A 25,141-nucleotide genomic window follows, 5' to 3' on the forward strand; every position below is an offset into this window, starting at 1 on the left:
AGCTGTTGTATCTTTTGAAATCGACGCGTTCAAATATAGCGAAAGACAGACGGACAGGGGTAAATCAACTCAGCTCGTCGCCCTGATCAAGAATATATATCCTTTGTGGGGTCTGCCACGCCTCCTTCTGCCTGTTACATACATTTCAACAAGACCATTATACCCTGATTTCCCATTGAAAATGGGTTCAGGGTATAAAAAGATGTTGAATGAGTTATCGAGAAAAGGTGATAAACTTGTACTGCGTATTGTATACACGAGTATACATGCAAAAGCTCTAGCTCTTATATCTTCTGGGATCTAAGCGTGCATACGGACGGAGGGACGGACAGGGCTATATCGACTCAGCGCGTCAAGAATACACATATGTATATGGGGTCTGCAATGCTTCCTTCTGCCTGTTACATACTTTTCACAGAACCATTATAACCTGATTTCCCATTTTCAATGGGCTCAGGGTATAATTACATATATCTCCTACATCTTTCAAGGTAGTTTCGCCAGAAGGGTATTGAGTGGTATACATTTTTTCTGGTTTAATAAGCACATAAATGCGCATATTTGATAACACAAAATTACGGGGATCCAGGGATACTTTAGTTGGGTGCCCCGAGTAAAGTTTTCTTAAAAAAAGTAATAGAGTATTATAATTGTATCGAGCAGAGAATTGTCTTCTATAATAAGGAATTCAATCGCCTTGAAAATATTTTGAATTGTAAATTGTATGATTGCTTAAATAGGTCTTTATTACAATGAATTAAATAGATTTACAAAAATTATACTTATGATAAAATAATACATAAGAACATAAGCATTGTTTTTTCAAATATTTTTAACCTACAACTTAAAATAATGTGTTTTTATTAGGAATGTATAAGCATTCCAATTTTATATAAATGCATTTATACTGTGAAGCTTGCAGGCTTAAATAAAACTGATATTAATACATTTATTTATGCCATTATTTATTCTAACATATTTTGATTCGAATATATAAACATACACAAATACGCAAGCACATCTTGAGAATCCAATTTCGAACAATGGTTTAACAGGTGGTTTCTGGCATGGGTTTTGGCTTCTGATGGCTAATATACAACTCCGTTTTATCTACAACTGTTGAAATTTTAAGGTTGTATTTAGCACTGCGACCGTCTTTCTTAAATTTCAATATGTCTTCAAAGCCTGTTTTATCCGTTATATCCTTTTCTGTGGGTGTCGCGGGAAATTCGTAAATTTGTGCTCTTTGCGCAAAAGTTTCTCCCACAGCATATTCTTGATTATTAACACTGCTATCATTACTCAATAAAAGTTGTACATTGTCCATTCGACCCATTTGTTCCGATAGACGACGAATATTTAATTGAAGTTCATCTTTAGACGGTTTAGAAATTGAAGAAGAAAAGCTGTGCCTACTGAGTAAATTATTGGAATTGTTTACATTTAAGCGATATGAATTTCTATTTTCTGTGTCTCTTAATTGATTTGGATTTGTAACAGAATTTGAATTTATTGATACTGATTGAAGTGATGTTAAATTGACATATAAAGAATCTTCAAATGAACTCAGCAATGGTTTACCTTTAGCTGGTGAAAAACTGGCTGATTTTGTCGGAAAACTTTTCTTTTGTGAATAATGTATGTTACAGATATTATTAAACGTATTTTTTAGACTAGGAGAAGGAGGTGCAGAAAGTACCGATTCCCCATTTCTACATTTTTGTTGATGTGGCATATCTGGTTTTAAGTAAGATTTTTCTTTTGTTTCTGGAACAAAATCTGCATTTGCACAACCTGATCTTACATTTCCATTTTGACATCTTTCTTTAGTAAATGCTGTTTTTTTGTGACCACTGTTTGGACGCTTGACCCAAGGATCCGCTGTACTTTTCCCAACTTCAACTAACCCATAATCTGACAAGTCAGTTTTCTTTATCCATGGGTCTATACCTGAAACTCGTAGCAAAGAATCTGTACTTCTTTTGTTATAACTATAGTCAAAAATAGAGTTTTTATAAATGATATTTGGCGATGTCTGCTCAGATTTACTAATTTTGAAAATAAATTGATGTCTATTATGATTGTCTTGAGCCTCAAGAGAGCTTTTAGGTTTCTGATTTACATCTAAAGAAATTTTTGTAAATTTTAAATTACTTGTTGACATTTCCTTTTTACGTAAATGTGTTTCTTCCATAGTATTCATATCCTTTTGATTCGGCATGTTCTCAAGCATCGAATTTAAAAAATTTCTCTTCGGATTATCCTTAACAATACATTTCATTGCAGAATTTCCTAAATAATCATTTTGGTTTATTGATTTTGTAAATCTACATATCTTACTAGAATGAGCTGTTGTTGCTAGTATCTCTTCTTCACTGAAACAAACTGGATTTTCAGAAATTTCTTGAACATTAATTGTTTTCTTTGCAGACTTTTGTTTGATAATTTTATTATCTATGTACCTAGCTGACAGTTTTCTTTGCTGAGTATTAGGATATGGATTGAGATGACCGGGAGAATGTGGAGAATGTATAGGAAGTGTCGGAGCAGGATTACAAAGTTGCTTAAAGCTGCTTAATTGCATCTCATCTGTATTTTTAATGATATACATTGAGCGATTTTCGAGTTTTTTAGAGTCAATTTTTTCATATTCATTTGAAAAGGTAATATCTGATTGTTGTGAAGAACACATACTTTGGGCCATGATAGCGGTGTAGCCCGATTTTTTTTGCTAGAGAAACTTTTCTGCAACAATTTTTGACGTAGTCGAATTGGATGTTGAGAGACCTGAAACGATATCATTGTTTAATACTTTTATGTCAAAAAAAATCAAGCCGAAAAATTGCTAAATTCTTCTAATTGTAAATTAAATTATTATAATCAATAATATAAGCAATAATATAATGAACTTAGACACACGTATATATTTTGTTTTTATGTTTATACCCTGAACCCATTGAAAATGGGAAATCAGGGTATAATGGTATTGTTAAAATGTATATAGCAGGCAGAAGGAGGCGTAGCAGACCCCATAAAGTATATATTTTACTGATCCGATGAGCTGAGTCGATTTAGCCCTGTCTGTCCGTGTGTTGGTCTGTCCGTATGTGTGAACGCGTCGGTCTCAGAAGATATAATAGTTAGAGAATTGAAGTTTTTTTTTAAATGTCCGTACATATAGCCCGGATATTCTGTTTATCTGCAAAAATCAATAACTCATCCCAGTATTTTGTTAACGATTAAAAACATTAGCAAAAATCAGTTATTTAATTATATCTCCTACATCTTTAAAGCAGAGTCGCTTAATTGTAAATGTAGATTTATATCTACTTTATAGAACTTAGATTTTAATTATAACTCACCCCCTACCATTATATCAACCCCCTCACCACTTAATTTGTAAAAGGCGCATTTTAAGTTATAATCACGATCTACAAGTTTCATGAAGATAGTCCATCCACAAGAAAAGTATTAAACAATTAAGTTCCCATAATAAGCCCACTCTGCAATTCATGCGTGTTTATGCGTACGCGAGTGTCTGTGTGTACGTATGTACTAGAGGCCTGCATGGGTATGCTCGCTTGCGGTCGTCTTCCAAATATACAGATATTTGCAAGTGTTTGAGCATCGCAGCATTGCTGCAAAACGAAACGAATGGTACTCAAAGTCGCCAAGTCTTCTGTTTTACTTTACTTCTTACGCTTTGAGCAGAGTAAAACAAAAATCCAGAGAAACGAAACGAAATGAAAAGCGAGTAACGCGCTGTTGCTGAGCAAAAATCAGGCTGGAATTGGCTAATTGGCCATGATTAATAAAATTATGGTTTTAAATTTCAATTTGAAAAAAAAAAAAAACAAGTAAGAAAGCTCTAGTCGAGACTGCTCGACTACGAGATCCCCTGAACCCTTGAAGCAATAGATATTTCAATAATTTTTCGCGTCTTTCAGCTTACACAAGAAACACAGACACACACACACACACACGCACGTACGCACACACAAACATACATACACACACACACACACGCATACACACACACATACACACACAAGCACCCACGCATAAACACGCATGGGCGGCAGTGAGCGCTTACTATGAGAACTTAATTGCTTAATAACTTTTTTTGTGGACGTACGATCTGAAACTTTCGTATGATCGTATGATGAAACTACGTATGATCATGAAACTTTCAGATTATGATTATAACATGGATATGCATGTAATTGCCAAAGCACAAGTCTCTAGTATTTTACAAAAGTGAGGGTGAGGGGGTGAATTTAAGGGTGGGGGGTAAATTTTAACAAAAATCGAAATTGTATAAATTACATTAAAAATTTGGAGACTCTAGCAATAAAGGTGTAGAAGATATAATTTTATAACTGGTTTTCGATAAGGTTTTTTTTATCGATAAAAAAGATCGGGATGAGTTATCGATTTTTAATGATAAACTTGATATGCGCGCTGTAATTACGGACATTTTAAAAAAAATTTGAAGTCTTTAGCTCTTATATCTTCGGAAATCGACGCGCTCAAACATACGGACAGACGGACAGGGCCAAATCGACTCAGCTCGTCGCCCTGATCAAGAATATATATACTTTGTGGGGTCTGCCACGCCTCCTTCTGCCTGTTACATACATTTCAACAAAACCATTATACCCTGATTTCACATTTTCAATGGGCTTAGGGTATAAAAAATAAAATAAAATAAAATATATATCTATATGGCTAAGTTTATAAAAATTAAAATGTGTTTCTGTATTCAATAGTAATATGCTAAATTTAGCTGAAACACTCTAAGCAACACTAGCTGATAGCTAAAACGAAAACAAAACTTGAATGATACTTTATATTTTCTTTCGTTCGTTGCTTCTTTATCATAGCTCGCAAATAACTGTTACCACTTTTTCGTTAACTGCAAATAAGTGCCTTTCACTGACACAATCAAAAAAAACTCAGGCAGAAACTGTTTTTGTCGTGACTGGCTTAGCTCGCTCGCGGTTTGAGCGAGACAGTTATTTCTGTTTTCGTTTCGCTCAAGCCAAACACTGATCGTTTGCTTGAGTTAATTGAAGCAAACTGTTAGTTGCGTTTGTATGGGTAATCACGCGCGATTGTTGTGTTCTTTTTGTATGTATGTATGCGTGTATTTACATGCACACGAAGGCAAAAACAATTTCTGCTGAGTTTTTTAGTCAAACTGTCTTTTGCTGAGAGTCTGTGTGTCCGAAAATCGTATTAGTCTTTACGCGACACTCATTTGAGAGCGTCACACGAATGAGTCATTGCAAGCGTCTGACCGAAACAGATTCTAAAGAAAATAAAGAGTGTCGCTCAGAGCGAGATCGTGTCTGCACAAGCTTTTCGGGTATGATACGAAGCAGAGCATATACGAACTCTCACTTGCCAGCTCTGTTCTTTATTGTACATGCATTTGCATACCAAACTTTTCGGTATGTAAGCATAGCTCGATTTGTTTCGTTCGTCCGCGATGCTTGAGAGACAGTGAGCCAGCAAGCACTACCAAAACACGAGTGTCTCGTTTAGCGTTTCAAATGTATTCGTGCATGTACATACTATGTACACGAAGAATAACTGAAATAGCAGTCGTTAAAGGGGTTCAGGGGATCTCGTAGTCGAGCAGTCTTGAGTACAGCATCTTTACTTGTTTTCTTTTTTTTTTTCTTCTAAGTTTAATATTTTCTATTTAGATTATTAAAGAAATAAATTAAAGGAATGTTAATATTTGTTTGATGCTTCCCGAAAATCGAACATAGGTGCAAATATCATTCTTGAATTTGAACATAAAATATAAAGCGGTACAATTGTTGTATATAATATAATATAATTAATTATATATATATATATATATATATATATATATATATATATATATAGATATAATATAATATACAGCTGCGAAAAATAAAATAGCACCACTTGCAAACGCAAAGTTTAAGAAGTTCTCCTAGGTGCATTTATCAATGTATTGATCTAATTTTTTCTTGTATATAAGCAGAAAACAATTAATAATCGCAACAAGCAAGAATTATCGTCTCATTTACGAGAGTAAAAGGATCCTTTTAAGCCGGCTACTCAACTGAAAAAGGACCTAAACATATCAGCAATGGACCAAACAGTACGGAAATATTTAAGACATCTCGATTTGAACACTTTCCGTTCAAGAAAAGAACCATATTTGAATATAAAACACATTTCCAAACGGATGGCGTTTGCAAAAAAGTAGTCTCATACTAATACACTTGATCCGCTATGCTTAAGGGTTTTTTTTGTATATCTAGGACCGAATTCTAAGTTCTGTGGATGTCTCACGTAGGACCGCGATCCTTTTCCACTAAAAATTAGCATTCCTTCATTCATTCATTCCTTCGTAGACCAATTTTTGTGTTTCCCTTGCAAACGCCATCCGTTTGGAAATGTGTTTTATATTCAAATATGGTTCTTTTCTTGAACGGAAAGTGTTCAAATCGAGATGTCTTAAATATTTCCGTACTGTTTGGTCCATTGCTGATATGTTTAGGTCCTTTTTCAGTTGAGTAGCCGGCTTAAAAGGATCCTTTTACTCTCGTAAATGAGACGAGTGACATGATTTTGGGTCAGAACTCAACGCAATCCGCGCTTTTCATTAATTTTTTTTATGGATTAATGCATTGTGGATCATTTCATTTGAACAACCCATCAAATGACCAACTTTCCTGTGAAAATTTTGAGCCGAAATCAACTTTTTGATGAGTTTGGGTTGTTCAGTGGTGTAATGCTCTTCACGACCCATTTTTTTTGAAAATTTTCACAAATTCTGAAAATATTTTAATCAAAATAGATATATAACCAACAAATCTCATCAATTAGTGCTTTTGAAGATATTCAAATCTGCGAAAAATATAGATTTTCACTCGAAAAGGGTTAGTGGTGCTATTATTTTTTTCGGCATTTTTACGACTTTTTTGAGAATTTTTTGAATTATATAAAAACGATTAATATTTTTGGGATAATTCTTGCTTGTTGCGATTATTAATTGTTTTCTGCTTATATACAAGAAAAAATTAGATCAATACATTGATAAATGCACCTAGGAGAACTTCTTAAACTTTGCGTTTGCAAGTGGTGCTATTTTATTTTTCGCAACTGTATAGTCTTTGCAATCAGAAATTAATAAATTAGAAGCAGAGCGGGATATATTTGATAAGTACAATGAAAACGGAATAAAACGTTTTTAAGATTATACATAATTGTAGGGTGTCCAAATAGGAAATTCAACTCAAATCGGAGTTTAATTTTAAATTTAAAGAAACCAAGTCGAAATATTATTAATAAAATGGTTTTAAATATTGATAAATTAATTAAGACTATTTGGGTTTTGTACAATACTTTAATTATTCCGGTGAGTAGTGATAAAAACTATCAAAATATATACATATACATAAATATACAATATAAAGGAATTAAATAAATACTATTAAGAAATCGACTAAACCCATTAACAACAAGTAAGAACGTTGCAGTCCGGTGGTCCCGACTGCGGAATACTCATTCCCATCCCATCAGCAATTTGGCAGTTAAGTTTAGCTCTACTGTAGAAAATTCAGTTTTTCCCGATTTTCCACGCCCCTAATGGGCGTAGACACATCATTTTTGGTCAGTTCTTAGAACGAGCTAACAGTAACCTAATTACAAAATTTGAATGCTTACGCATTGATCCGCTGAAAAAATTGCGTTCATACGGACGAACGGACAGACAGACAGATGGTCGGACAAGACGGACCTTGCACAAAACCAATATAACAATATAACATATACACAATACACCAATATAATTCACTTTCGTGAATGAGTGAAGGTGCTGAAATGGAAAGTTTTTCGAACATCTTAAAAGAACAATATATCTAAAAGAATTAATGTCTTGGATATACATTTTAAGAAATGCTTGACTAATTTGTAGTATCGTATCTGACAAAGAATTGCAATTCGCGCTAATCTAAAAAAATATATATTATACTTTTAGATCTTAAAACGTACACTTTAAATTCTTTTTATTGTTTAACATCATACATTACTTAGGAAATTATTGCATATAGTTTGGAACGGAATCGGAAGATATATTAAATAATAATAGTAATAATTAAAAATCTGTTTATTACTTATTCTAGATTACTTCCGAAAGTGCACATAAAATAAGCATATATAAAAATTATTTTGTTTGTGTTATTGTTACTAACCATCATTATCATCATGCTTAATTTTTTTGTTATTAGATTCATTTTCTGTTGCGTCCGGAGTCGTTGGAGGTTTTTCACTTAATTTTAAGCTTGCTGCCAAAGGATTCGAATTAGTTGCTCCATCAGATGTGTTATTACAAACGCTTCCATCGACATTTATCTTTAATTGTCATTTAATTAATTCCACGGACAGAAACTTTCTCAATCGTTCGTAGTATTGCGGGTGTAGTTCAACATCATTATGGCCAGCTCCCTGAAATAAAGATATCAGTTCGAAGTAAATAACAAAGCAATATGTTAAACAAGTAATCACACTTTAAGATATAACCTGAAGCTTTGATATTCGAGTACGTTCATTCTTGAATAGGTTTTTAAATAACACAGATTTCTATTTTGTACAGGCTTATTTAATATTTTGTTGCATTTAATGGAATTATTAAAACTAAAAATTATAAAATTGATATATATAAACAATTCTCAAAAATTTATAAACAATGGCCAATAAAAGCTAAAATAATTTCATATATTTATCAAGAGCACGGGAGTGCAAGTTATCTTTTATTATATTTATACAAAAAAAAATAAATAAATAAATAAATAAAAATTTGTAATATATATATATAGGAATATTCTTTTATTACCTCCACCCAAAATGGTTCCACAGTCTTAGGACAACGCTCGTAAATACCAATTCCATGGGAAAAGTCAATGACCTCGTCGTCAGTTCCATGAATAACCAAAACTGGTGATTTCACTTTTGCGACTTTATCAATACTATTTTTGTATTTCATAAAGCAATTAAATTAAATTATTTGCAGATTAACGTTTTTTTTTTTTTTAAATTTATTTTAACTATTCTTTACCTGGGAAAAGCATCAAAAAACCAAGTTCTCTTTGTGTTCCTAAAAACAACTCTTAGACCCGACATCAAAGGTGAATGAAGTATAACAGCACCAACTTCGTAACGTGATGCTAAATCAACAGTTGGAACTGTTCCTATACTCTGCCCATATAATATAATAGTTTCTGGACTAATGTTTAACCTTTGAAAAACTGGAATTAATATAACATTATATTGAGTTTAATTCCCATATCTATTACCTGGTACGCATCGCTTGCCAAGCAGCTTCGATATCTGCATATAAATTTTTTTCTGAAGGCTTTCCACCGCTCATGCCATATCCCGAATAATCATAGCCAAATATATTGCAATTGATTTGTGAGCCAAGAGTCAGATAGAAGCTACTCATTTGTCCTAAATCAACTGCATTTCCATGAGAAAAGAGCAGAGTATATTTTGCATTTTTGCTGCAACGAACATATGTGCAAGTGATCAAATTTCCACGCGATGTACGGGTAAAAAATGCCTCAATTTTCGATTTCTCACGTTCCGAGTACTGCCACTCAGCACGATCATACAGTTGTAAATTGTATTTAATATTTGTGTCATCGGCAGCAGTCAATTTGTATGTTGGCTCAGGCGGTTGAAAAGCTAGTTTAGCAGCGATTGGTCCAGGACACGGTGGGCAGCAGAACATGCAGCACAGTTCACTAATGCTAAACATACTCAATATATATAACCCACAAGGGAGTATTAAGATCTTAACTTAAATTCACTTCTAAGCCCGAGCAAATGCCTTTTATGAAGCGTATTTATTTAAAATTTTCAAGATTTGCTGGTCAAACTGAACAATGAAAATTATAATTATAATTAATTAATTACAGATTTTATATTTAATCGTTATAAGATGAGCATTCTCATGTTTTTTAGTTGAATCACTGTCACAACAATTTGTAAGTGTAATGCCCGTACATATATTATACATATGCATGTTCTGACGCTCCCATTCCATTAGGTTCAATCAACACTTTAACTATCGATTCTTTTTATAAATGATATCGAATGACGGAGGATTTATTGTTAGTTTTTTTGTTACTATAGAATAGAACACGAAGATCAATAATTTGTACCACTATTCAAACAAAAATGAAAATTAATAGAGTATGGTGTGTTATATCAGTAACCAGAGAACACATAGACTAGACATGTAGAACAAACTTTTTCAACACCGTAAAAATGCGCTGAAGCGACCGGACAACTTCGTATTTGGTCGGCTCGGTCGTTTGAGGCTCAAGCAGTGAAAATAAGGCACGACAAAATCAGTGCGCTGCGACTGCTGCCACGCAAAGTACACATTATCATATGAAGCACGGTTATGCGCTCTTTTTCCCTTACTCACTCTCTCCCTCTCTTTATGCTCTCTCTCTCTCTATGGTCTCTCAAATAGCAGCAGCGCACAGAAATTGAAAATTATTCGCGACGATCCCAGCTCTTTCCTTTTGAGTGAAGGATATACTGAAATCATAAAAGCATTTGTTACGCTCTTGCAAACAAAATGTAAGCGTTTCGATGGTTATTCGTGGGAAGGGTATGAAAGCGTTGTCTTTGTTGTTGTCTATTTAAAAGGTGTTCCCTTATTTGAGGCTGGTCTTCGTTCTGTGCATTTAAAATTGGGGGCCTAATACAGTGTGTGAATTGATTGTTGTGAAATGGTTAGTTAGATTGTTAACATTTCGAAATTTGTTTTAAAATGTCATTTTTTACGTATGCTTATATGCAATTTATGCAATTTCGGTTTTTGTTAAAATTTACCCCACACCCCTATATCCACCCCCTCACCCACACTTTTGTAAAAAACGTATTTCAAATACTAGAGACTTGTGCTTTGACAAATACATGCATATGTTGTTATCATAATCTGAAAGTTTCATGAAGATCGTATGTCCACAAAAAAAGTTATTAAACAATTAAGTTCTCATAGTAAGCCAACACTGCAGCCCATGCGTGTTCATGCGTGGGTGCTTGTGTGTGTATTTTTTTGTGTATGTGTGTGTGTAAATGTTTGTGTATGTGTGTATGCGTTTGTGTGTGTATGCGTGGGTGTGTGTGTGTTTCTTGAGTAAGCTGAAAGACGCGAAAAATGATTGAAATAGCTATTGCTCCAAGGGTTCAGGGGATCTCGTAGTCGAGCAGTCTCGACTATAGCTTTCTTACTTTTTATACCCTGAACCCATTGAAAATGGGAAATCAGGGTATAATGGTTTTGTTGAAATGTATGTAACAGGCAGAAGGAGGCGTGCCAGACCCCACAAAGTGTATATATTCTTGATCAGGGCGACGAGCTGAGTCGATTTGGCCCTGTCCGTCTGTCTGTCTGTCCGTCTGTCCGTCCGTCCGTCTGTCCGTCTGTCCGTATGTTTGAACGCGTCGATTTCCGAAGATATAAGAGCTAGAGACTTGAAATCATCCCGTTATGTTTTTATCGAGTAAAAACATTCAAGTTCAAATCAGGTGCCACTATAGTTAATTGTGAATGATTTTTCTTTTTTTTTAATTTCTCAAATATTCAATATAATATGTAGATCATATGCTGAAAGTTTCATTAAATTCCGTTCAGTCAAAAATTAATAAAAAATAATCAAATATTTGGCCAATTAACAAACGCACGTGCAGCAGCTACAACAGCATCGTATGCGTGTGCACACATACATTCAAACTTCTTCTAGAAACATTCGTTGAATCACATCAGCTGTTAGTTTCCTTTAGTTTTGGTAGATGGCGCAGCAGCAGTGAATCTATTTGAGTTTTGCCAGCGCCACCAGCAGGAGTGGGGTGGCCTAGTGTGTTAGCTGCATGACTCTCGATCGAGAAGTCGCGGTTCGAATCCCGATCGATGCAACTGATGTTCATTTTTTTTAATTGTTTCAAAATATTTTTATAATTTCATAAATGAGTTTTCTATTTAATTTATATTTTTAAATACACGGAAATTGAAATTTTAACCATACTTTATGTGCGTTTTTAATAGTTTGGTTATTCTAGCAGATTCTTAGAATCACATCAGCAGTTAGTTTCGTTCAGTTTTGGTAGATGGCGCTGCAGCAGTGAATCTATTTGAGTTTTGCCAGCGCCACTAGCAGGAGTGAGGTGGCCTAGTGTGTTAGCGGCATGACGCTCGATCGAGAAGTTATGGTTCGATTCCCGATCGGTGCAACTGATGTTAACTTTTTTAATTGTTTCAAAATATTTTTATATTTTATTAAATGAGTTTGGTATTTTATTTTTATTTTATTTTTAAATACATATAAATTGAAATTTCAGCCATACTAAATGGGCATTTTTATTTGTTGGGTTCAGGGTAGTATCTAGTCGAGCACTCTCGACTAGAGTTATATTACTTGTTTTTATATTCGTTTATTGACAATCTTTATAATACAAGTTGCAAGTTGCGTGGTGGCTAGGATAGTGCGCGATGCTTGCGGGACGGTCGTAAAGCATTGCTTCGCAGGCACTGTGCGCTACCTTAGCCTGGTACAGCTCGACTTCTTATTCGCTCGACTCTGCGGAGCTCCATCATCACTGTGGCCGCGAAGGTGCTTGTTAGTTCCCAAGCTTCCTCTGATTCCAGCATGGCGTTGACTATGTTGCCCGCTCTGATGGAGCGGCCCGATGCCTCTTCTAGACGACGCCTCTGCTCCAGGAGGCGCTATGTCGCGCAGGCGCGTGCGAATTCCGCTCCACGGCTTCGGCGACCAAGTACTCCAGTGGTACCATACCAGCTATGACGAGCGCCGCGTCATCGGAGATAGTCCTAAAAGCGCAGCTGACTCTGATTGCGCTCAGTCTGTAGATCGCGCAAATGCCCCGGCTGTAGCTCGGCGTTCCCATCGCTCTTGCTCATATTGGCGCAACATAGAGGATGACGGACCTAATGACGCTCATTGGGAGACGTCGTTGCTGTTTAGGTCCCCGCGTGTTAAGCATAATTCTCGAGAGAGCTCTACAAGAATCAGCTGCCTTTTCATGCACATACTCTAAGTGCTCGCGGAAAGTTAATCTTGTGTCTATCATGACCCCAAGATACTTTATCACCCTCTTTGACGCAATGCTGACGCTGCCTATCCTTATATTGGCAGTCTCCACTTTTTGCGACTGCTTACTAGGACGACTTCCGTCTTGTGCGCCGCAAGCTCGAGCCCAGCTCCTGTCAGCCAGCTTCGTATGCGATTGATACTTTCGCTGCACATATCCTCTGTATCTTTAAGCTCCTTGCCTATGGCGACGACAGCCACATCATCAGCAAAGCCAATGGTGTGCGCACCTGCTGGTAGTTCCAAACGCAGTACGCTGTCGTACATGATATTCCATAGGAGAGGTCCCAGCACTGAGCCTTGGGGTACTCCAAGGCATTCTTTACGTCCAGAGTCGCAATAATGCAGTATTGCTTCGTCCCATGCTTCCATCTTGTGCCATGGATGGCGGAAGTGGTCAGACCAACAACTTTGTTTAGCGCATCCGTTGTTGACCGGGCCTTCCGGAATCCAAATTGATTTGGTGACAGGCCTCCGGCGCTAGTAATCGCAGTCTCCAGTCTAGAGCAGATCAATTTCTCAAACACCTTTCCCATGGTGTCTAAGAGACAGATCGGTCTGTATGAAGATGGCTCATCTGGTGGTTTGCCAGCCTTGGGTAGCAACACCAGGTTCTGGGCTTTCCATTTTGCCGGGAACGTCTCTTGAATTAGACATTCGTTGAATAATTCAGCGAACGTACTAGGGTGCAAGGCGAGGGCTAGCTTTAGCGCACGATTTGGGATCCCGTCCGGCCCTGGAGCAGTGTTGGTTCTAAGACCCCGGAGAGTTACTATGATTTCTTCCTTTGTGACTAAAACAATTTCAGTGCTCGTTGAACCCTGATCAGCAGACTCGGACCCAGGGGCGTGAATGGAGCTTAAACTTTCTGGAAAGAGCGTTTCCACAATCGATTTAAGCTCCAGACGATCCGTAGACTGCACCTGTCTACCTGCGTATAGTCTTTTAACTACTATCTTATATGCCCTGCCCCAAGGGTCATATTCGGCTGAGTCGCACAACTCTAAAAAGCATTCTCTTCTGCTTGCCCGAATGGCCCTCTTCAGCTGTCTTCTAGCTGCCTGGTAAGCTAATTGTTTCTCAAAAAACGTAGACCTACCGCGAGCCCGTTGGTAGCTTCTTCTCGCCTGGATGCATTTGCGACGAATGTCACCTATTTGTGCATTCCACCAATACGTAGGCTCTTGTTGTCGCGTGAACGCTTGCCGCGTAACATGCTGCTATTGCAGGCACTCTGTATTTGGGCTACCATTTGCATGCTCTGGCCTCAGCATTACCAATTGTGCCCAGAGACTGAATGGCCTCTGAAAAGACCGCGGGATCAAAAGTATCTAGCCGATACGACTCCCTCCACAAGGTTGACGCCCTGGCAGGTGGCTCACCTATTGTGAATAGAAGTGCCGTATGATCGCTGCCCATATAGCTATCGCAATGGCTCCAGGTTGCTCCCCGAAAGAGGGATGAAGTGACAAAAGTAATGTCGATAACAGATCCGTATCCCGCCCGACTGAAGGTGTATTCGTGGCCAGTGTTGAACAGTGCAACATTTGTGAGGCTTCCCCATTCTAACGCCCAGGAGTTAAATCTCCTGCTATAATGGCCTTCCGACCCCTAGCATCCTCGGCAAGCTCGTCGAGCACCGTCGTGAATTCACTAAGTTGCATGCTGGGGGCCAGATAGCAACTGTAAAGCCATAAGTTACCATATCGGCCGCGTACGAACCCATTGAATGACTTAACATTCGAAAGTACGTTCGTTGAGTTGCCGCATACCCACAACGCAGCTTTGCCATTAACGTCTGTTGACCATGTCCTAGGGCAGCTGGTTATACAGTGGTGGGGCTCACTGAGAAAAGCTACGTCTATACATTTTTCCCTAATGGTCTGCTCTAGAAGATCTTGGGGAGCAACACAATGATTTAAGTTAAGCTGAAGGAACCTTAACAATTCATTTTACGAGCAGCCTCGCGGTAGGATGGGCACTTGAAGCTGCCTGCTGAATGGTCTGTCTGCTTTTCACCTTTCCGAATGCAGAGGCTACATTTTGGTGGCTTGGTGCATGCTTTTGCACTGTGACCCATCTTTCCATACCTGAAACAGGCGCCCTTTAGGTCACAGTCGCTGCGACAGTTTGCTGCCATATGACCGTAATCGAGGCACTTGAAACAGCGTTTAGGCTGTTCCACGGCTCGGATACGGCATACTACCCATCCTATTCTAATTTTGGACAGCTCGAGCAGAGTTTTAGCTTTCCCAATTGGAAGAGCAACCGTAGCTCTTTGCTGTCCACCAAAAGCTGGCCGAAGCGATTTGATAGCCTCAATGGGGAGTGAGCTATCCTTCAACTCCACCTTAATTGCCTCCAAGATCTCCTCTTTGCTTGCTAACTCATCTAGGTCGCGAATCTCAATTCGAGCCGATTCGGTAAGTGTTTTAACTACCGCTCGGTCACCTAAGGCTTTGCCTACAGCTTCGTGCAGAGCCTCAGCGCTATGCTACGGCTTCCTACTCAGTTGCAACAAAAGGTCCCCCTTAGCTGTCTTCCTAATACCTTGGACGTCGCCGCTCAGATGCTTTAAATTTAGGTCGCTCTTGACTACGCGAAGCATGTCCGCATAGCTGCAACCACCTACACCTAATTCTTTGAATTTAGCTAATTTAGCCTTGCAACTTTTTTGTATTTGTTAAGGACATACTAATAAACAAAAAAAATTTTTTTTTTGATTTGCTTGTATGGTTAAATGCGTGATGAAAGTCAAAGTTCTGCAACATTCACTCATTTTTGCTCGGGACTGATTGGATAAGCAGACTTTAATATAGCTGGAGACATACTGTTCTCAGCTTTGAATGGCGAAGACGAACCGATAATTGATGATAAATGCTAAGAGCTGGGATGACTACACAGATAAATTGCTTAATTTTAATGTGTTTATACTAACAAATACAAATACGAAATTATCAAAATTTATAAAATTTTTAAATGATTTAATCATTAAGTATGAAAATTTTAAAACTTATATTATTTTTAAAGCCCTGTTGAATCTATTGCTCGTTAATATATTTGGAAATCCACTTTAATCCGGCGACGGTTGTTTTTTTAGGTTTGTATTCACAACCAATCCAATCATCATAGCCAAAAAGTTGTATTGTTTTAAATATATAATCATAATTTAGCTCGCCAGGTGAATCTGGTTCATCTCTATTGGGTACCTGGGCAATTTGAAAATGAGCAATTACATCCCTATATTCCTCTAGGGTTTTAGTAAAGTTTCCACATATATGCTGCAGATGGTATAGATCAACCATAAGTTTTATGTTATTAGATTTAAGTTCTTTCAATACGGTTGAAGCTGTAAATAAAAATATAAAAGTACGTAAAAATAAAATTAACAATTAAGAAGATTCTAGGCGAGACTGCTCGACTAGGAGATACCCTGAGTCCTCTAATCTGATATTCTAATCACTCTGCACTTCTTTTCAGCACACATATGTACATACAAACGAATGTATTAGAACGCGATCTGCTAACTGCGCAGTAAGCAGCGACTGCGCTTGGGCTGCGTTGCAGTGTGGGCAACATTATAAGAATTTATTTGTTGAATAATTTAATTTCTAGACGTCCAATCTTAATGAAACTTTCAGAACATAATTATAATACTCAAATGTATGTACATTCCAAAGCACAAGTCTCTAGTGCTTGAAATACCTTTTACAAAGGTGAGGGTGAGGGGGTGAATATAAGGGTGGGGGTAAATTACAACAAAAATGGAAATTATATAAAATATAATATATATATATATTACATAAGTCTACATTTAAAATTTGGGAGCTCTAGCTCCAAAGGTGTAGGAGAAATAATTAAATAACTAGCTTTCGATAAGGTTTTTAATCGATAATAAAGCATCGGGATATCTTCTTATATCTTCTGAGATCGACGCGTTCAAACATACGGACAGACGGCCCAGAGCTAAATCGACTCAGCTCGTCGCCCTGATCAAGTATATATATACTTTGTGGTGTCTGCCACGCCTCCTTCTGCTTGTTTTTTACATTTCAACAAATAATGGTTTTGTTCCCATTGAAAATGGGTTCAGGGTATAAAAATTGTATTCATTAAATAATTAAGTATGTAACTGATAACTGATTAAATTTGAATAAGCTTCTGGAAAGGCTTAATTATTTCGTAGCTTTTAAAATTTCACTCTCCTTTTCGCTAATAAAGATTTCAGCATAAAATGCAAAGTTTCCCCTATTTATTGCATCAAATATCCATATTTTCCAATTTTCAAAGTGTAAAAAAGATATAAGTACTTCTCGTAAAATAAATAGACATGAATGAAATTAATAACCGATGTACCTTTGGCAAAAGAGTCCATATAGTATGATGGAATGGCATATTTATTTATCGGTTCAATTACGCCAATCATATTATTGGCCAGTAAGATATCGGCAGCTTCTTTTAAATTGGACACATAGGTCGCATAATGTTCGCATTCCAATTTTTTATTCACCACTCCTGCCATCAAATGAATTCTGAAAAAAAAAGAAAATAGTTTTAGTCGTTAGTGTACCCTGAAATTATTGAAAATCGAACTCTTGGAGCAGTAGCTATTTCAATAATTTTTCGCGTCTTTCAGCTTACACAAGAAAAACACACACACATACACAAACATTTATACACACACAGACACACACAATCATAAACACGCATGGGCTGCAGTGTGCGCTTTCTATGAGAAATTAATTGTTTAATAACTTTTGTGGACAGATCTTCATGAAACTTTCAGATTAGGATTATAACATGAATGTTCATGTATTTGCAAAAGCACAAGTCTCTAGTTATTGAAATACGCCTTTTACAAAAGTGAGGGTGAGGGGGTGGATATAGAGGTGAGGGGTAAATTTTAACAAAAACCGAAATTGCATAAATTGCATATAAGCATACATTAAAAATTTGGAGACTCTAGCAATAAAGGTGTAGAAGATATAATTTTATAACTGGTTTTCGATAAGGGGTTTTATCGATAAAAAAAATGATCGGGATGAGTTATCGATTTTTAATGATAAACTCGATATCCGCGCTGTAAATACGGACATTTAAAAAAAAAATTTGAAGTCTCTAGCTCTTAGCTCTCTAGCTCTTCTGAAATCGACGCGTTTATACATACGGACAGACGGACAGGGCCAAATCGACTCAGCTCGTCACCCTGATCAAGAATATATATACTTTGTGGTCAGCCACGCATCCTTCTCCCTGTTACATACATTTCAACAAAACCATTATACCCTGATTTCCCATTGAAAATGGGTTCAGGGTATAAAAACTGAATGTTCTTCAGTATTAACTTTATAAACTCAAAATTAACGGCTAAATTGCTTATAGCAATTTGATTTGCACAAAAAAAATATACTCATTGGAAATCTGAAAATGAATTGTGAATGAATATTCCGCAAGTTATGGAAAGTTTTTGTTGAACTATCTTAACCTTTTTGGTTGACCATATCTCTGCGCTGATGGACGGATGGACGGATGGACATGGCTATATCTGCACAAGGATATTATGGGGTCGACCACGCTTCCTTCTGCATGTTACATACATTTTCGCAAAAACATACAGGGTATCAAAATTCAGGCCTCTAGCGCTTATAGCATCTGAGGTCGACACGTTCGCACGGATAGACTGACGGGAAGGCTAAAATCGACTCGACCATGCTACGGTTTACCACGCCTCATTCTGCCTGTTACATACATTTACCCATATCCTATAAGTTCAGGATTGTAAAGTCTCACATTTTTTAGGGCCTTATGTCGACCCAAGTATTGTAGCAGTTTACAGCACCTTTGTTAGAATTAAGTGAAATAATGAAGTTATTAAAAAGTTAAGCAAGCTCATGCCTATAGTACGAACGAAGCAACGCAGCATTTGTCAGCAACAACGACGAAACGGACAAAGACAGAATGACAACAGCAACAACAACAAAGGCGAGCAATAAAGCGACACAGCGCAGCATCGGACAGCAACAACGACAAGACGGACCGAGACAAAAAAAATATCGCTGAAAAATCTAACGGTGCTCAGCCGAGGTACAGTCTGTATTTGATCGCTGGGCAATGCATACAGTGGAGCATAGCAACAACGGCGTGCAAATGTTAGCAACAGCATCGGACAGATGCAATGGACTTGGACAGAGAACAAGGCTGGAGATCTAACGGCGTCTCTCTATTGCTTCGCAGCGCAACGCTTACCAATGCGCACAGCAGCGCAGCGATCAGCCGAACCAAAGAGAGCGCGCATAGCTGCGCTAAAAGCCAAAGATTTTATGCAGCAAAACGCATACAAACCAACGTAGCAGTGTAGAGCTAAGAGCGCATAGTTGCGCTCAGAACCGAGACAAATGCACTTAGTGGCGCAGAGCTAAGAGCGCAAAGCTGCGCTAAACCGAAAGACTTTCACGCAGCGCAACGCATGTATGCAACGTCAGCGTTTGCGACGATCTCGCCAGAGGACATAGTGGGTGCAACGCGATCCTGCTCCGAGTGTGATACACCAGAGCTCAGTCGAAGCAGGGGCCAGCTTAGCTGTGCTATTGTTTAGTGGTTGCCTCGCGCTGCCCGCGTGTCGTTGCTATCTACGACGGACGTCGGGTCTGGGCGGCTGGCAGCACACGTGCCTTGGTCGTCATTTCGTGTTACAGGCGTCTACCGTTAATTTCTAGCAAGATATCTCCCAAGCCCGGATATCTCGGACACCCCGGAATCACTATCCCGCTCAATCCGCCGTCCCGGCAATTACAAATATTCTTGTAAACGACCCTGGGGAGACTCAGAATTATCCCATACCACGGAAACTTCTTTACAAGATATAAATACGGAAACATATATATGTATATATATATCTATATATATACTTATAAATGTAATATAAATTATTTTTACTTACTTCTTGCAATTTACCGTCTTCGCAAACTCTATTGTTTCATTTAGCTGTTTCTGAAACAATTGTTCTTCTCCAGGGATGCTTGTAGAACCATATTTTAGGTCATCGTTTGTGTTGTCTGAAATATATATGCGGAATAAGTATATAGATATGTTATAAATTGATTCACGTACATAATGTATCTACTGTGTAATTAAAATCACCGTAGCCCCTATACATTTTCATAAAAAATCTCGAACGTTGTAAAATTAGTTATAACGAGTAAAAAACCTCATGTCGGGACTACTTGACTGCGAGGTCCCCTGAATTCATCGGGAAACTGATATTTCAACAATAATTCCAATATCGAAATTATAACAAAACCCGCAATTATATAAAATGATATTTAAATTTTGAAGATTAGCTATAAAATACATACACATGGCAAACAGATGTTTTTGCATGCATAAACTACTTCGTTTTGCTCGACTCGGTCGCTTGAGGCACGGCAATATCACTCAAATAAATCACATTTTCATAAGCTATGCGCTGTTTTTCCGATGCTGTCTTCCTCTATATACGCACAAGCAGTAGCGCAGAAAAATTTTAATTTCTTTGCGCCTATCATATTTCGTCTCTTCTGAACTCTATTCATGATTATTTGCGGGAAAGGTGTGAAAGAGTTAATGCACTGATTTGAGTTTCTCAGTTTGCACACATGCTACATGCTTATATGTGTAGTAAGGGACTATAAGTGTATGTGAATGCTCGTCACGAAAACCCATCCCACAAATAATCACGAAAACGCTAACATTTAGCATCAGCATGACAACACCTTTAAGAGTTTAGTTTACTCAAGGATGTGGAAAGGGGAATCGTTGCGAACAGATATTAATTTTGTGAAGCCTTAGAGAGAGGGGGACTACGGAAAAATTTCGCATATTTGAGCTTAAAATGATAATGAGTTTATTTCGATGGATCACCTAAAAGTTGCAGCGCACTATTTTCACTTAACGAGCCTCAACCGACCGAGCCGTGAAAATACTAAGTTCCAAGAGTCTATTTAAAAAATTTCTATCCGTCAAGTTTATATGTCGTATGGTAACTGAACTAGTAAAAAATATTATACCCTGATTTCCCATTCTTAATGGGTTCTGCAACCGACCGGTGAAAAACTGTGAGGTACAGACCACGCCGCTCAAGAAAATAGTTGAGAAAGCGAGCGCTAGTGCGATTTCAGGTAGCAATACGCCCAAGCGGTCGAGAGAAGTTGCCACCGAACAAAGGAAAACTCCCTCAAAAAAGCCGAGGCCCAATAAAAGTGCAGCGAATCAAAAAAAAAACCAATGACTCTACGGGCTACAGCTGAAAATTCAAGCCAGGCAAGTAAACAGACAAGCCCGAACAACTGGACAGTCGTTAAAGGACGCAAACCTATGCAAAAATTACCAAAAACTGAGGCAATTACGATTTCAGGCGTAGGTGGTTGCAGTTATGCGGACTGCGCGAAGCTGTAGGCATGGCCTTGGGTGACCGAGCGGTAGTTAAAACACTTACCGAATCGGCTCAAATTGAGATTCGTGATTTATATGGGTTAGCGAGCAAAGAGGAGATCTTGGAGGCAATTAGAGTGGAGTTGAAGGATAGCTCACTCCCCATTGAGGCTATCAAATCACTTCGACCAGGTTTTGGTGGACAGTAAAGACCTACGGTTGCTCGAGCTGTCCAGAACTAGAATAGTATGGGTAGTATGCCGTATCCAAGGCTTGGACTTGCCTAAACGCTATTTCAAGTGCCTCGATTATGGATATATTGCAGCCAACTGCGGCAGCGACTGTGACTTAAAGGGTACATGTTTCAGGTGTGGAGAGATGGGTCACAGTGCAAAAGTTTGCAACAAGTCACCAAAATGTAGCCTCTGCGTCCGAAAAGGCGAAAAGCAGACGGACCACTCAGCAGGCAGCTTCAAGTGCTCATCCTACCGTAAAGCTGCAAATGTTAAGGCTCCTGCAGTTTAACTTAAATCATTGTGTTGCTGCCAAAGATCTTCTAGAGCAGACCATAAGGGGACAAGTAAGAAAGATCTAGTCGAGACTGCCCGACTACGAGATACCGTGCGCCCTTCGGGCAACTGATATTTCAATAATTATTCGCATATGCCCACATACACGCACACACATATACACGCACAAACGCAGTGGCTGCAGTGTTGGCTTACTATGGGAACTTAATTGTTTAATAATAATAACAGTGGATGGACTATCTTCATAAGACTTTCAGATTATTAATATAACATAAATATGCATGTATTTGCAAAAGCACAAGTCCCTAGTATTTGAAATACGCTTTTTACAAATGTGAGGGTGAGGGGGTGAATTAGGGGTGGGGGTAAATTTTGACAAAATCCGAGATTGTATACAATGCATATAAGAATACATATAAAATTTGGAGACTAGCTATAAAGATGTAGTAGATATAAATTTATTACTGCTTTTCGATAATGTTTTTAATCGATAACAAAATAACGGGGCAAGTTATCCATATTTAAAGCAAAATTCGATATGCGCGTGGTATACGCGGACATTTTACAAATAAACTAAATAGAAAACTCATTTATCAAAATATAAAAATATTTTGAAACAATTAAAAAAATAAACAAAAAATTCTAATTTAAGAATTTCTGGGCAATAAAGTCATTGAAAGTGAAGTGCACGAAATAAGCTGTGACATGGACAATGTTATTTTAGTTTTAAATGTTATTTGTTAGAACACAAAAATAATGAAGTGTGTTAATATATAATGAATGACTGATAAATAAGACCCCATTTAAATTGTTTGGATATCTTTACTGGTTTAGCGGGAATACGGCTTTAAAATTGTACTATACCGCTGCACGAAATAAGCTGTAAGCCACTGTATGTACATACATATGTATGTATGTCGCACGTACATATGTATGTACATATGTACTTTGTACGCTTGTATTTGGACTTACCAATTGAAATATTTATTAGGCTAATTAATATTCCACTTTCTTTGATTGCTTGTGCAACATCAAGAAGTTCTCCAACAGGATATGGTATTTCCACTGCTTGAAAGCCATACTGATCCGCTAACTTGATTCTCCCTGCTATAGTTGATGCAGCTTCAGTAAAAAGGAAGTTTAAATTTGCAGAAAACTTTAGCATTATACCGCTTAGTATAAAATAATTTTTGTACTAGCTCTTCGTAATATAACCATTTGCAAAGTCAAAAATTAGTAAGCTCGCACTTATGCGTATTTGTATGTATAAATACACAGATATGTACATACATACATACATTTTTGTATATGTACATGTATAAACATGTATCTGTATATGCATGTACATACATATGTATGTATTATATATGTAGCGACAATAATAATACATATGTGTGTACATATACATATGTACAAAAGTTTTTGTGGTACATGTATGCATGTGTTATAATAGTGTTATCTCTCCGAAACCCAATAAAAACGTAAAAGCTGCCAAATATACTTCTAAAAGTAGAGTAAATTAGAACTGATTTCAATGAGAATATACATATACATATATGAGAATATACATATGTACATATTTATGTATATACATATGTACATACATATGTATCTACAATACTAAAATACATACATATGTATGTATATTTAAAAAAAAAAAACTTGGTTTTAGTTCTCATTTACAAAACTAATAGCTTTGGCAATGGCTGTGAAAAATTTATTGTGATTTTGTTAAAATTGCTTGGTTATACCCTCCACGCAATGTGATGGTTTTTGCACACTTTAGTTCGGGTAATGAAAAGATAGACAAAATCAGTGCGCTGCAAGCGATCATACGAATAGTTCCTTTCTTTTACGAAGCACAGGTACCCAATGGGAATGCCCATTATTTTGTACATTACTCATGGATTACTTCTCTCCTGTGTGCATGAAAAGACCGATTACAAGCTCCATTACTTTTTTAACAAATAGCCGCGTTTTCCACTGGGTGCATGACATAATCAATTTTTGTAATGTAGAATGTAATGAAGTGACGAAGTTTCTTTCGGTTCTCCATTACCCAACCGTATACTTTTTATACCCTGAGCCCATTTTCAATGGGAAATCAGGGTATAATGGTTTCGTTGAAATGTATGTAACAGACAGAAGGAGGCGTGGCAGATCCCACAAAGTATATATGTATATTCTTGATCAGGGCGATGAGCTGAGTTGATTTGGCCCTGTCCGTCTGTCCGTATGTTTGAGCGCGTCGATCTCAGAGAGCTAGAGCTAGAGACTTGAAATTTTTTTTCCTAGGTCCGTGTATATCACGCGCATATCAAGTTTTTCTTTATATATCGATAACTACTCCCGATATTTTATTATCGATGAAAAACCTTATCGAAAGCTAGTTATTTAATTATATCTCCTACACCTTTAGAGCTAGAGCTTGCAAATTTTATATGTAGACTTATATGTATTTTATATAATTTCGGTTTTTGTCGTAATTTACCCCCCACCCCTATGTCCACCCCCTCAACCACACCTTTGTAAAAGACTTTGGAAAGTATATACATTTTCACCATATAATTACGCCCTGAAACTTTCATTAAGTTTGTACGTCTAGAAATTAAATTATTCAACAAATAAATTCATATAAAGTTATCCACACTACAGCGCAGCCCAAGCGCAGTTAGCAGAGCGCGTTCTAATACGTGCGTGTGTATGTATGTGTTTCGAAAAGAAGTGCAGACTGATTAGAGAATCAGATTAGAGGGTTCAGGGTATCTCCTAGTCGAGCAGTCTCGACTAGAGTCTTCTTACTTGTTTTTTATCGATAAAAAACGTATCGAAAATCAGTTATAAAATTATGTCTCCTACATTTTAAGAGCTAGAGCACTGACCAAAGAACACATAGATGAGACATGTGGAACAAACTTTTCAACACCCAAAAAATGTGCATTTTATGATTTAGGTATACCCTTCACTCAAAAGGAAAGAGCTGGGATCGTTGCGAACAAAATTCAATTTTTTTGCGCTGGTGAGTGTTCTTTG

At 37.3% G+C, this 25,141-nt stretch overlaps 2 protein-coding genes across 6 annotated transcripts; both read right to left on the reverse strand.

Moving 5' to 3' along the window:
- Positions 1–944: 944 nt before the first annotated feature.
- LOC6572014 (alpha/beta hydrolase domain-containing protein 17B) lies at positions 945–10,088 on the reverse strand. 2 transcript variants are annotated; one of them, XM_001998132.4, is made up of 5 exons: positions 9,339–10,088; positions 9,101–9,280; positions 8,879–9,011; positions 8,238–8,490; positions 2,416–2,787 (listed from the first exon to the last, which is right to left on the reverse strand). In XM_001998132.4, the coding sequence occupies exons 1-4, from the start codon at positions 9,800–9,802 to the stop codon at positions 8,407–8,409; spliced, it is 861 nt and encodes a 286-aa protein (XP_001998168.1). In that variant the 5' UTR covers positions 9,803–10,088; the 3' UTR covers positions 2,416–2,787; positions 8,238–8,406. The 2 variants fall into 2 exon arrangements, with proteins under 2 accessions (XP_032586089.1, XP_001998168.1); XM_032730198.2 differs by lacking the exons at positions 8,879–9,011; positions 9,101–9,280; positions 9,339–10,088 and having other exon boundaries at positions 945–2,787; positions 8,238–8,396.
- Positions 10,089–16,132: 6,044 nt separating this feature from the next.
- LOC6572013 (putative hydroxypyruvate isomerase) lies at positions 16,133–24,028 on the reverse strand. 4 transcript variants are annotated; one of them, XM_015166142.3, is made up of 5 exons: positions 24,010–24,028; positions 23,081–23,230; positions 20,110–20,224; positions 17,526–17,701; positions 16,133–16,518 (listed from the first exon to the last, which is right to left on the reverse strand). In XM_015166142.3, exons 1-5 carry the CDS (start codon positions 24,011–24,013, stop codon positions 16,211–16,213), a joined length of 753 nt encoding a protein of 250 aa, XP_015021628.1. In that variant the 5' UTR covers positions 24,014–24,028; the 3' UTR covers positions 16,133–16,210. The 4 variants fall into 4 exon arrangements, with proteins under 4 accessions (XP_015021628.1, XP_032589600.1, XP_001998167.1 ...); XM_032733709.2 differs by lacking the exon at positions 24,010–24,028 and adding an exon at positions 23,540–23,564; XM_001998131.4 differs by lacking the exon at positions 24,010–24,028 and having other exon boundaries at positions 23,081–23,381.
- Positions 24,029–25,141: the final 1,113 nt, after the last annotated feature.

Source organism: Drosophila mojavensis, unplaced genomic scaffold (assembly GCF_018153725.1).
Source record: "Drosophila mojavensis isolate 15081-1352.22 unplaced genomic scaffold, ASM1815372v1 contig_19, whole genome shotgun sequence".
Taxonomy (NCBI): domain Eukaryota; kingdom Metazoa; phylum Arthropoda; class Insecta; order Diptera; family Drosophilidae; genus Drosophila; species Drosophila mojavensis.